General features: G+C 44.1%; 1 protein-coding gene across 1 annotated transcript in view; it reads left to right on the top strand.

Annotated features, from left to right (window-relative positions):
• Tmtc1 (transmembrane O-mannosyltransferase targeting cadherins 1) overlaps nucleotides 1–10,811 on the top strand; it is a 123,254-nt gene extending 112,443 nt beyond the window's left edge. The window contains exons 14-20 of the mRNA XM_090319239.1: nucleotides 1,831–1,933; nucleotides 3,043–3,178; nucleotides 3,985–4,129; nucleotides 6,182–6,319; nucleotides 7,475–7,597; nucleotides 9,077–9,154; nucleotides 10,074–10,811. Coding sequence (XP_090175365.1) covers nucleotides 1,831–1,933; nucleotides 3,043–3,178; nucleotides 3,985–4,129; nucleotides 6,182–6,319; nucleotides 7,475–7,597; nucleotides 9,077–9,154; nucleotides 10,074–10,214 — 864 coding nt within the window. The 3' untranslated portion in view covers nucleotides 10,215–10,811. The remainder of the gene's footprint in view (nucleotides 1–1,830; nucleotides 1,934–3,042; nucleotides 3,179–3,984; nucleotides 4,130–6,181; nucleotides 6,320–7,474; nucleotides 7,598–9,076; nucleotides 9,155–10,073) is intronic.
• Nucleotides 10,812–12,471: the final 1,660 nt, after the last annotated feature.

Genomic DNA, 12,471 nt, shown 5'->3' with positions numbered 1-12,471 from the left:
TGTGGCTGCTTCCTGTCATGAACTCGAGTGAAGACACCTCACAGCCCCAGGGACATGGTGTCAGCACTAGCACAAGCTTCTTCTACTTAGTGGAAGACTGTACTCCATTTGCAACTGTGATTGTCCACTAAGCCTATAGTTGGCAGTCAAGTGTAAAGGAGTCTTCTGGGATCCAGAAATCTGCACACATGAAAAATACCTGCTTCTTTCGATCATATTTTTTGAGTCCAAGGTAATTTGCTAATGGACATCTGATGAAACTACAGTTCTGGAAAGGCTGGTAAAATATTCTTCCCTCTCCAGCGGAATCCTAGGGGAGTTTCCTTCCTGTATTTCAATCACCCACAAAGACTGCAGAGAGACACGTGGAAGCAGGGACCAGTGGCTCAGGGCTGTCGTGCGCACTGCTCAGGCAGCTGAGCCCTGAGGGTCCCAGTTTAACCATCCTGGGCAAACAAACCCATCAAAGAACCAGCCAAAAACCACTCAGAAGGTAGAATGCCAGCTGAGGAAAAGTATGTAAACCAGAGCAGGAAAGAGAGAGAGAACCAGTCCAAGAAGGCAAAGCCCTTTCTGCCATCTGGATCACATTCACCATCTCTACTTTGAAATACTTCCAAACATGTTGAAAATATAAGTAGAAAAGACAGCTATTCCTGTCCCCAGGCTCCCTGTCTTCCCGTTCAGTTGCTGTCCCAAAGTATCCTTTTGCATTGCTGTATGGTCACTTTTCATTAGAGGCAAATCCTGTTCAAGCCACGGCTTTCAGGCCTTTTCAAAACATTGATCCTATTCCATTGTCTGCCCAAAGGGAACTAAACACAGATGGGAATTATAAGTGCAGTAAGCTTGCCGTAGTCTAGGATTTATTGCATCTGAGTGGGGTTTTGTTTTTTTGGGGGGTGCCACTATTTGGGCTTGAATTGAAGGCCTTGCTCTCTTGCTTGGCTTTTTGCTCTAGGCTAGCACACTAGCACTTGAGTCCCTCCTCTACATCCAGCTTTTCACTGATTAACGAAATAAGTCTCGAGGACTTTTCTGCTTGGCCTGGCTTCAAACCACCCTTCTCAGAGCTCAGCTTTGTAATTAAGTAGGATTACAGGCATGAGCCACTAGTCCCCAGCAGTATCTAGTTTTGACCAAGTGCAGTCAAATAACAATGATAAAATGTTGAGAAATTTAAATAAGCAAATAAAATCTGAAAGAATGGTTTTAAAAAAAATCAAAAGAGCTTCCAAAAGCAGTTTTTAAATCCTGTGCCCAAAGCACAGCTCAGATGCTGCTGAGAAGGTATCAGCCATCTCAAGTTATTGCTTATTGCGATTAAATCATTATGATCTGCTAAAAATGTCATTTTGTGAATTCCCTCTCTTCCCAAAAGCAAGGTGATAGTGAACGAGCCTAATTAACACGATGGAGTGAAAAGCTGAGATGTGGTGGAATGTGGCAGGTCTGTAGAAGATGTGTGGGAAAGTGGACCAAGCAACCGAAACACAGCGCTGGCCCATGCGGCCTGAGCATGCCCAGGAGTGCGAATGAATATGCGCCCTGCGCATGTGCGGTTCAGCCTTGATCCCTGACCACCGCACTGACCTCTGCGTTCTGAGCATGCGCAGGTCTTGTTCCTTTGGTCTCCTTGGAGCCACGTGTGGACCCACAGAAACCACTAAAGCTTAATCATGTTGGCTGCAGTCCAGGGATTTCAGTTCATAACGATGCAGCTCAGTAGCTGACTTCTTCCCATCCCACCCCACTATGCAGGTCTTTGCTTCTGTGTATTGATTTTTGTGAAACTTTTTGACTTCTTTCTCTTTGTTCACCGTTGGAAAGGCGAGATTTAAGGAAGCTGAAGAAGTCTACCAGGCTGGGATTAAGCACTGTCCAGACAGTTCAGATTTGCACAACAACTACGGGGTTTTCTTGGTCGATTTTGGTAAGTGAAATTCAAGAGAGCCTGTTCTGTGAAGATAAACATGCTCTATCAAGCAAAATGGCTACAACTCAGATTATCCTTCAGGAATGAACTCCACTAGCCCAGCAGAATGTTCCCAGTTGGTAGTCACCCAGAGACCTCGGTGCTCTCATTTCCCACATGGCAGGCAGTAACCTTGATTTATAAGCTCTGGTTTCAGGCCAGCCTGGAGAAAAAGCTGGTGAGACCCCATCTCAGTAAGCACACTGGGCTTGAGTTTGCGGATGCCATTCCAGGTGCTCTGGAAGGAAAGAGAAGTCTTCACTGTTGTAGGGCATCCCACACAGAAGATAAGACCCGATCTAAAACAATGAAGCTAAACTGGTCACAGGTAGGGGTCCACCAGTTAAGTGCTTTCCTATCCGCATATAATGAATACCTAGGAGTAATTCAGTGACACATTTAATGCAAAAATACTTCTTATTTACTAATAGACAAGCTACCCTGCAGTAAAACACAATTTCAATTATTTTTTTCAATAGATAATGCTTGAAAATATTTTTCTTTTCTAGGGAATGTAAAACGTGTTTTATGCAGTATAAATTTACATTCTGGTACCTGGAGAAAAACTTTTGTTGCATACAAATTGGTATGCAATGCCCCCTGCTGGTGGATGAGCTACTTTACAACAAAGCCAACTTACCTGTATGATTTAAACCTCTGCTTTATTGCATCAGTGCCCCCTAAAGTGAATGACACCTGGATGGCCTCTGTGACATAATGGCTTTTGGTGTCTTCTGTTCAAAAAAGGCATAATCGGGATGATAATGTGATCAACAAAAGACCAGCTCTGTGTAGAACTTGAGGCTGTTCTAAAGCCTTGGCACTCCCAAGCTTCTCTGGGGGGCTAAGAGACAGTAACTAGGCCCTGAGTTCAAATCGGGATACACACACACACACACACACACACACACACACACACACACACACACAATTGAAATCTCCTTGGCAGTAAAAACGTGTTCCCCATCCCTGGATCCAAGTGAGGCCACTATGATTGTGCTTCTAAAAGAGAGCCAGAGCCATGCAGTGACCACGGCCTTTCCTTTTCATTCTTCTCCTGGTGGCAGGGTCTCCAGAGAAGGCAGCTGCCCACTACCGGGAGGCCGTCAGGCTTAGCCCAGGCCATCACGTGGCCATGGTGAATCTGGGCAGACTCTACAGGTCCCTGGGAGAAAACAGCCTGGCTGAGGAGTGCTATAAACGGTACCGTTGCTTTTCTATACTGTTTAACTTTCCCAGATACTTTTGCAATCTCACACTAACTTTTCAGTAAGTTGAAACACACAGGCTCTCAGAATAGGGACAATTATTGCCAATTTGAGCTGCACCAATTCTTGTTTCCAAAGAGAACAATACAGTGGTGTAACTAGTGTCCTAAGAGTGACTTCTGTCTTCCTGCTGGTTAGACCAGGGGAGGAGTCCGTGTCTGTGGTAGTGAGTGCAGAGTGTTCTGGATTCCATTTCAGAAGGGAGGGTGGATGAGGACTAGATTGGCCTCAGAACACCAGCACGTTCATCTCCATTAAGGAGACTGTCCTGCTGCGGCTAGGACAGTCCAGGAGAGGGACAGCTGAGGTCGTTACGTTCTGGGCTGCTCACGACCAGCTTCTTATTAAACCTTGATCTGGACACAAAAAGACTAAAGAGGAAGCCAGCCACTTGTGCTCATGCCATTATCCTAGCTGCTCAGGAGGCTGAGATCGGAGGACTGAGGTTCAATGCCAGTCCAAGTAGGAAAGTCTTGGGGACTCTTATCTGCCAAAACCTGGAAGTGGAGGTGTGAATCAACTAGTAGAACGCCAGCCTCAAGTGAAAAAGCCAAGCAAGGACACAAAGCCCTGAGTTTACTTCCCAATACCAGCACCAAAGGAAAAAAAAAGAAAGAAAAAGAAAAAGAAAAGAAAGCAAAAGTTGAAGCAGAGTCTCAAAGCCTAGAAGTCCTTCCTCAATCTGCTTCTGGAAATGTGCCTCTTAGAAAACAATAATGCTTTCTCTTTTCCCAAACGCAGCGCCCTGCAGGTGGCACGCACGGCTGAGGTCTTGTCCCCCCTGGGAGCTCTCTACTACAACACAGGCCGACTCAAGGATGCCCTGCACATTTACAGGGAAGCTGCAGCACTACAGCCTTCGCAGAGGGAGCTGCGCCTGGCACTGGTGAGGGGCAGGAGAGGAGGGGCGCTGGGGATAGCCCCTTATGCACACACACGGGGCTGCAGGGACGGTGCCAGAGACAGCATCCCTTCTGTCCAAATTCCTGATTGGGTGCAGCCACCTGACACTACATCCATAGCACTTACGGCAGTTTCAGGACTCTCTTTGTCTCCATACCTCCCTCCTTTCGTTTGTCTCCTTCCTTCCTTCTTTTCTTTCTTCCTTCTTCCTCTCTTCTTTCCATACTTCTTTTCTTCCTTTCTTTGTTGCCAGTGCTGGGAATTGAACTCAGGCTTAACACTCTAGTTTGACTTTTTGCTCAAGGCTGGTGTCCTACCAATTGAGCCATATCTCCAACCTGGCTTTTTGCTGGCTAACTGGATAGAGAGCCTCAAGGATCATTTCTGCCTAGAGTGTCTTCAAACCACAATCCTCAAATCTCAGCCTCTTGAGTCAGCTTCTTTTTTACTTGCAGTGCTAGAGATTGAACCCAGGACCTTGCACTTGTTAGGCAATAGCACTATCAGTGAGCTAAATCTTTGGCCCTAATTACTGTTATTGTGTATATCACCATATCTATGTAAGCATGTATACATGCACATGTTCACATGTGTGTATTTATTTTCTGGCCCATGTGAGAATTACATATAGGTATCATTTTCTCCTGAGGTCTAAATATGTTAGCATATAGCTCTGAAAAAGGAGAAAATTATGTAGCATACCTGCAGGGGTGTGTGAAAGTCAGAAAAAACATCTGAGCGCTGATCACTCATACCTATAATGCTAGATAATCAGGAGCTTATTTGAAGCTAACCCAGGCAGAAAAGTCCAAGAGATTCTTTTCTTTATTTAGCTAACATAAAGCTAGAAACACAGTTGTGTGTCAAGTAAGAGAGCAGCATTCTTTTATTTTTTTTGTTTTTGCCTGTCCTGGGCTTGAACTCAGGGCCTGGGCACTGTCCTTGGACACTTTTTGCTCAAGGCTAGAGCTCTGCCAACTTGAGCCATAGAACCACTTCCAGTTTTTTCTATGTATATTGTACCAAGGAGTTAAACCCGGGTCTTCATGCATGCTAGGCAAGCAGAACACCATTCTTGAGTGGAAAAGTCATATAGGAGTGCGAGTCCATGAATATGAGCACCAGTATACACACACACACACACACACACACACACACACACACACACACACACAAATCAACTTTGATACCAATAATAATTTTATTTAAATTTTGAAATCTCAATTTTTTAGATGTATCCAAATTATACTAGCCTTTTGATTACAATATTGTGTTAAAATTATAAGAAAATAGCCAGGAATGGTGGTCCACAACTGTAATCCTAGCTACTCAGGAGGCTGAGATCTGAGGATCAAGGTTCAAAGCCAGCCTGGGCACTCAAGATAATGATATCCAGTTAACCACTAGAAAACCTGAAGTGGTGCTGTGGTTCAAGGGGTAGGGCGGTAGCTTTGAGCTAAAGAGCTCAGGGACAGTGCCCAGGCCCATAGTCCAAGCCCCACGACTGACCCCCAAAAAAAGGAAATTAGAGTTTTCTGCCACTTGAGCCATAGTGCTACTTCCAGCTTTTCTTATTGGAGATAAGTCTCTTGGACTTACTTTCTTGGGCTGGCTTTGAATTGTGATCCTCAGATCTCAGCCCCCTGCGTAGCTGGTATTACATACTTGAGCTACTCGTGCTCAGCTTTTGTCACTTTTTCTGAAGAGGCAAAAGGCATTTCTCTGGACTAATGCTGTCATTCCTGCCAGTGACAGGCCTTGATGTAGACTCATGCCTATAATTGGACCTACCCAGGAGGCTGAGATCTAGAGGACTGAGGTTCCAGTGCCAACCCCTGCAGGAGACACCTTGAGAGACTCCTCCAAAATAAGCAGCTGTTTGCTGCAGGTGTGGTTCAAGCAGTAGAACACTAGCCTAGAAAGGAAAGGGAGCAGATGGGAGGCCCTAAGTTCAAGCCCCAGTACTAGAAATAATTCAGCAACCAAGCAAGCAAAGGCATGCACCCTGAGACATGAGAGCCCCGTGATTTTGCAGGCACAGGTTCTGGCAGTGATGGAGCAGACAGAAGAAGCAGAGCAGATTGTGAGTCTCATGGTGGTGGAGGAGGCAGAGTGCCTCGAATGCTATCGCCTCCTGTCCGCCATTTACAGCAAGCAGGAACACCACGACAAGGTACAGACCAAGCTGGGCCTGAGGAAGAGATGTGCATGTGTGTGGGTCTCCAGCTGAGTCCTGGTCAGAGGAGGGTGACTTCGTTAGTATTGGATCTTAGTAGCTTTGCACAGGTATCCCTGAACTCCTGAGCTCCTTTGAAATATGCTTAGCTCCTTCTTGGTCTTGCTATCACCGTTTTCTCAGGCTAACTCTGGAAAGTGTGGTATGGGTGGGCTATATCTTCTGCCTGGTACTGCGTGGAGTCCTGTCACAATCCCTTAGGGCATATCCATTGACCACTGCCAGGATTTTCTCAGATAGCCAGTCCACTGCTGGACTCGTGCCTGCAATCCTAGGAACTCAGAAGAATCATGGCTCAAAGCCAGCCTGAGTACTAAGTCCACTGACATTTTTTTTTTTGCCAGTCCTGGACTTGGGCTCAGGGCCTGAGCACTGTCCCTGGATTTTCTCAAGGCTAGCGCTCTACCACTTGAGCCACAGCACCACTTCTGGCTTTTTGCTACGTATGTGGTACCAAGGAACCAAACCCGGGTCTTCGTGCATGCTAGGCAAGCACTCTACCACTAGGCCAAACTCCCGGCCCCTCCACTGACATTTTTTTTTGGCCAGTTCTGGGGCTTGAACTCAGGGCCTGGCACTGTCCTTGAGCTTCTTTTCCTCAAGGCTAACACTCTACTACTTGAGCCACAGCATCACTGTCAATGTTTTCTGTTTATGTGATGCTGAGGAGTCAAACCCAGCGCTTCATGCAAGCTAGGCAAGCTCTCTACCACTAAGCCACATTTCCAGCCCCCCCTACTGACTCTCATTTCCAATTAACTAGCAAAATGCAAGACTGGAGACATGGCTTGTATGGTTGAGCACCAGCCTTGAGAAAGAATCTTGGGAGAAGCTTTGGGGCTTAGGAGAAAACTAAGATCTGTTGGTGCTATGAGGGAAGTCTGCTCCACCAGAGGGCAGTGGGGACTGGCCCATGAATAGAACACATAGATTTTTGTCAGGGCCGTGAATGCTGCATGAGGAAATCGGAGGAGATGAAGAGTGTGGTTCACCCGGCTAATAGATGTGAAGAAACAGACTGAATCTCATCATCTCTGCTAGGCTCTCTTGATCAAGCTCCATTGATCAGTTCTCCCTATGCTACCTCTGCAGGCGCTCAGTGCAATCGACCACGCTCTGCAGCTGAAACCAAAGGACCCCAAAGTGCTGTCTGAACTGTTCTTCACCAAAGGAAACCAGCTGAGAGAGCAGAACCTTCTTGACAAAGCATATGAGGTATGACTCTTAAAATGATGCCAGTACATTTGTTGATTCAGATGAAGAATTCATAGTCTTGTGTGTGTGTGTGTGTGAGCACCAGTGCTGGGTCTTGAACTCAGGGTCTTGCATTCTTGCTTGGCTCTTTTGCTCAAGGGTGGTGCTCTAACACTTCAGCCACAGGTCCACGTCCATCTTCTTCATGATTGGTTGGAGATAAGAGTCTCCCAGATTGGTGTATGTCAACTAGTTTTGAACTGTACCCTCCTATCTCAGCCTCTTGATCATCCTGGATTTTAGGTATAGAGCATCAGAGGGCATCAGCACCCAGCTTCGCATTTCCTATCTACAGGTTTGAGATAAGATTTCTGCATAGTATGAAATCAAGAAATAAATTAAATACAAACATTACGAAAATGCCACCACTCTTCCTGGTATCTGATAAAGTCACCAGTTAAAATTGCTGATGTTATAAAATTACACTAAACACAATACGGTAGATAGTAAAATATCAGGTCATTGTGTGAGGAAGCTAGCAAATGACTAGTTATTGAAGTATTATTTGCAGACATCAGTGGCTCATACCTGTAATCCTAGCTACTCGTGAGGCTGAAATCAGGAGGATCAGTGTTCAAAGCCAGCCTGGATACAAATGTCTGAAGACCACTCCCATCCCTAGAATCAACAAAACTTCAGGCTGGAGGCACAGCTGAAGTGGTAGAGCGTCAACTGAGCAAGTATGTAAGAAACTATGAGCTTAAACTCTGGTACTGGCCAAAAAAATGAAACAAAACAAATGAAAAACTATCCCCTAGTACAACACATCGTGGCATTAATCCTAGGTTAAACTTCTTAAAAATTCTATGTTTTGGGTTTCTTTTTAAATTGTATTATAGTTTTTCAGTGCTGAGGATTGAACCCATAGCCTCATGCACGCCAAGCACCTGCTATATAATATGCTCTGCTTTGGCCTTCAGATTTTATGATTTTGAAAAAAGATATTTTATTACCAACTCCATTTATGATAGAACATGCCTAAAAGAGCAGTTTTCTTATAGGTGGAGAAAGGTGTATGGGAAGTGCATTGTTACTACAGAAATCACCTGATCACCAGCAGAGGGCTTGCATTTCCTTTAAGTCCACAATGACAGTTATCAGCTTTGAAAACCAGAAACAACATGAGCCATGGCTCAGGCCTGTAATCCTAACTACTCAGGAGGCTGAGCTCTGAGGATCATGGTTCTTAACTATCCCAGGCAAATAAATTCATGAGACTCTTATCTCCAGTTAACCACCAAAAAGCCAGAAGTGGGGCTCAGGTGGACGTGGTGGAATGCCAGCCTTGAGCAGAAAAGTCAAGCAGGCTCTAAGTTCAAGCCCCGCCCAGGCACACAAACACATGTCAGACACTGACTTGGGTGGAAGGTGTTTCTGCAGTCCCGCTGGGTTAAATGCAGGCTCTCCTTTCCTAACCTGCTTTCCTCTTGGTGTCTTTAGAGCTATCAAGCAGCCGTGGAATTGAATCCAGATCAAGCCCAGGCCTGGATGAACATGGGGGGTATCCAGCACATGCAGGTAGGAATATTGCTGCTGTCTTCTCTTCTGCTTTCGTCTCCATTTTCCTGCCCATACTAGTGTTTCATCTCAGGACTTGGTTCTCTCAGCTTTTGTTTTTGCTCATGGCTAGTGCTCTTCAGCCACATCTCCACTTTTCACATTTTGCTGGTCAGTTGGAGATGAGAGCCTCACAAACTATTCTTCCCATGCTGGCTATCAACCAAGATCCTTACATCTCGCCTGAGTGGCTAAGATTGTAGGCAGGAGCCATGGGGGCCTGTTGTACTGGTACTAAGAGTTGATTACAGGCCATCGCCGTCTCATTTGCCATTTTCACTCAAAACTGATGCTGTATTTTTGAGCCCTACCTCCACTTCAGGCTCATTGGTAGTTAATTGGAGATAAGGAGTCTTTTACATTTATCTGCCCAGCCTGACTTGGAACGTTGATCCTAAGAGCTTAGCTTCCTAGGAATCCAGATATGAATCACCAGCATCCAGCCATACTGGCACATATACCACACACCTTGGGGGGCAAGCAGATTGGAAGCCATCTCCATGTCAACTGTTTACACATGCAAAGCCTACATTAGAATTTTTCTTTTAAGTTGAATGTTAGACTAATTCTTACTAAAAAGATCATATTTATTGATTCTTGTTTTCAGCAGTGGCTCCTTTAGATTTCAAAGGACAGTGCTCAAGCCTTTGGAGTCCTGAAGTCCTGGCCTCATCTCTGGATTCCTAGAGTTGACTTCTGTTTCTTTTCTATTTCCCTAATGGCGTGACTTGGCTTTTCAGATGATCTGGTGCTTCAAACAAACGGATTCTTCCTAAGCACCAAGCTGCTGGGGTGAAATTACAGGCAGGGCCAGGTCCCCATCTCCCAGTCCTCCAAGGGGTTCTGAGAATCAGGTTGAATTGTTCTTCTTTTCCTCCAGGGAAACTATGTGTCTGCAAGGACTTATTATGAGAGAGCCTTACAGCTGGTTCCAGACAACAAACTACTGAAGGAAAATCTCCACAAATTGCATCGCCTAGAGAAACGATTGCAAGAAGTTAGAAGAAAGGACCACACATAGCCTGCTGGAATCCGCTCTCTGGGCCAGCACCGATGATTGGAGAGACCTAAGGCTCAGGCCTGCTCCACACCCCCACAGTACATCCGGACTCTGCCGCCCGGCACTCACTTCCTGCCCCGGGGCAGCACGGGGACATCCACTGCTGACCCAGCCGAAGGACTTGCATTCCATGAGAAAGAACAGAGAAGGTGAAGAGTGGACATCAAGGCCTGAGGATGATGGGAATCAGCAAGTAGACGTCTTACAGGTGGTTGTTTGGTTTCCCTCCCAACTTCCCTTGACATCTTCTCGTGAGTCGTTCTGACTAGAGATCTAATTTCAATTCTTCATTTAAACAAATTCACAACAGCTCACACAAGTTCAAAATGCTATAAAGGCAGAGTACCTCTTCCATTTGGGGTAAGGTAGTTCAAACAGCAGCAACAAAATCCCTCTAGGATCAGCAGATGGGAAAGGGGGAGGTCCATGGGGACGTCTTCATCGAGGTCTGAGATCTAAGAACCTTGCAGAATCTACAGAAAAGGGCACTGTTCAGTGAGCTTTATCTAACATCCCCCGAAGGCTATTATTACTAAAGGTCTTCTGAGCAGTCATAAAATTCCCTTTGATGTAAGTTTTTTTTTAACTTACATAACATATTAAAAGGGAACCTTCTAGATCTGTATGTGGATATCTTTATCCCTACAGGAAAATGAAGGAGATTGATACTCTTAATTCTTTATAGAAATGTTTTAAATCATTTTAATTTTATTCTGAGTATTACTAGAGGAAAGATTATACTCTTAACATTACAAAAGTGCATTTCAGATTATATATGTTCCTACCTTGAAATATAATCTTATTTTGGTGGAAGAAAAAAACAATATTCTACATAGAAAGTATTGAAGGTGTTAACTGAGAGAAATCTACTTTATTAGCTTAATTTCAAGAAATCATGAGATTATTTTTTTGAAAAATATATTCAACCAGGGAGGAATCTTTACAATGCATACAGAAATATTCATAGATGCTTAAGTCGATAGAAAGAACTCTATTTATCTTGTCAGGCCCGAGAATTTCATGATTACATGAGTGACTGAAATGCAGAATCTGTCTACATTGATAATTTTGGAGATTTCATGGGGAATACTCCCAACACAGCGGGAAAAATATGTAAACTCATAATTTTGAAAAGGTATATTTATATTTAAAATATAAGAAAGGTAAAGATGAACTTACAGTTTAACATTTATTTTTAGAGTTATTTATTTCATAACTTATAAAATATTTAATATATAAATATATATATATATACATGATCACTATCTTCTCTACATAGTGGTTTTCATAACAGCTCCCAAAACAAATCATCAAAAGTATAAATCCAAATGACAATTTACACTTTAAGTATCTGTCAAAATAATTGTATTGATAAATTACTAGCTACAATTAAAGAAATTAGGGGTCAGATTAAAAGAAAAGACATTTGAATAACTTGTCATCATCAAACTTGTCATTATAAAAAGCAAGGATAATTGCTAGTAGCTCCTATCTATAATCCTTTCCACTCAGGAGACTGAATCCAACCTGATCCAGCTAACAACCAAAAAGCCAGAAGTGGAGCTGCGGCTCAAGTAGGAAAGAGCCAGCCTTGAGCAATAGAGCTAAGGGAGAACAAGCAGCCCTGAGTTCCAGCCCCAGGGCCTGTACACACACAAACACAAACACACACACAAAATAAAAAACACTGCCGGCAGTTGCTGTCCGTGGTGCTGACCAGATGCAGTTGCCCGAAAGCCAATAATCTCTCACCTGTGTAGGCCAGGGCAGAGGTAGACATTTCTGCTTTGTGTACGATAGAAAAGGCATTTCCTGTCTGTGAGATTTTTGAGGACAAGGCAAATAGAAATGAATGAGAAAGCTGCTTTGTAAAGAGATGATGGGAGCTGTTTTAAATGCAGGATGACAGAATTTGAATTAGCATGCATCTGTTTCTATGCCTCAGTTATCCAATATTGTATATATTGCCTCTGTGACCTTCCATGTCTGATAGTGTTTCAGTGTTGCATACCATAAATGTACCCAACATCTTCAAGTACTTACTCTTGTGAAATTTTGCTTTTAGATTCCTAAGGTCCCCCCAAAAATGTGCTGTGGTGTTTATTATAAAATAAACCCCAAATTCCCAAATCAAAAAAGGGAACCTTGCTTAAACAGCAAGGAGGATCTGGGTACAACTTCTCAGAATATTTTCTAGCCAAAGCTCATGCTCAGAGCG

Source organism: Megascapheus bottae, chromosome 2 (assembly GCF_031878675.1).
Source record: "Megascapheus bottae isolate mThoBot1 chromosome 2, mThoBot2.hap1, whole genome shotgun sequence".
In the NCBI taxonomy this organism is placed as follows: Eukaryota; Metazoa; Chordata; class Mammalia; order Rodentia; family Geomyidae; genus Megascapheus; species Megascapheus bottae.
The sequence above is the reverse complement of the archived record's forward strand: the minus strand, read 5'-3'. Positions and strand labels throughout refer to the sequence as shown.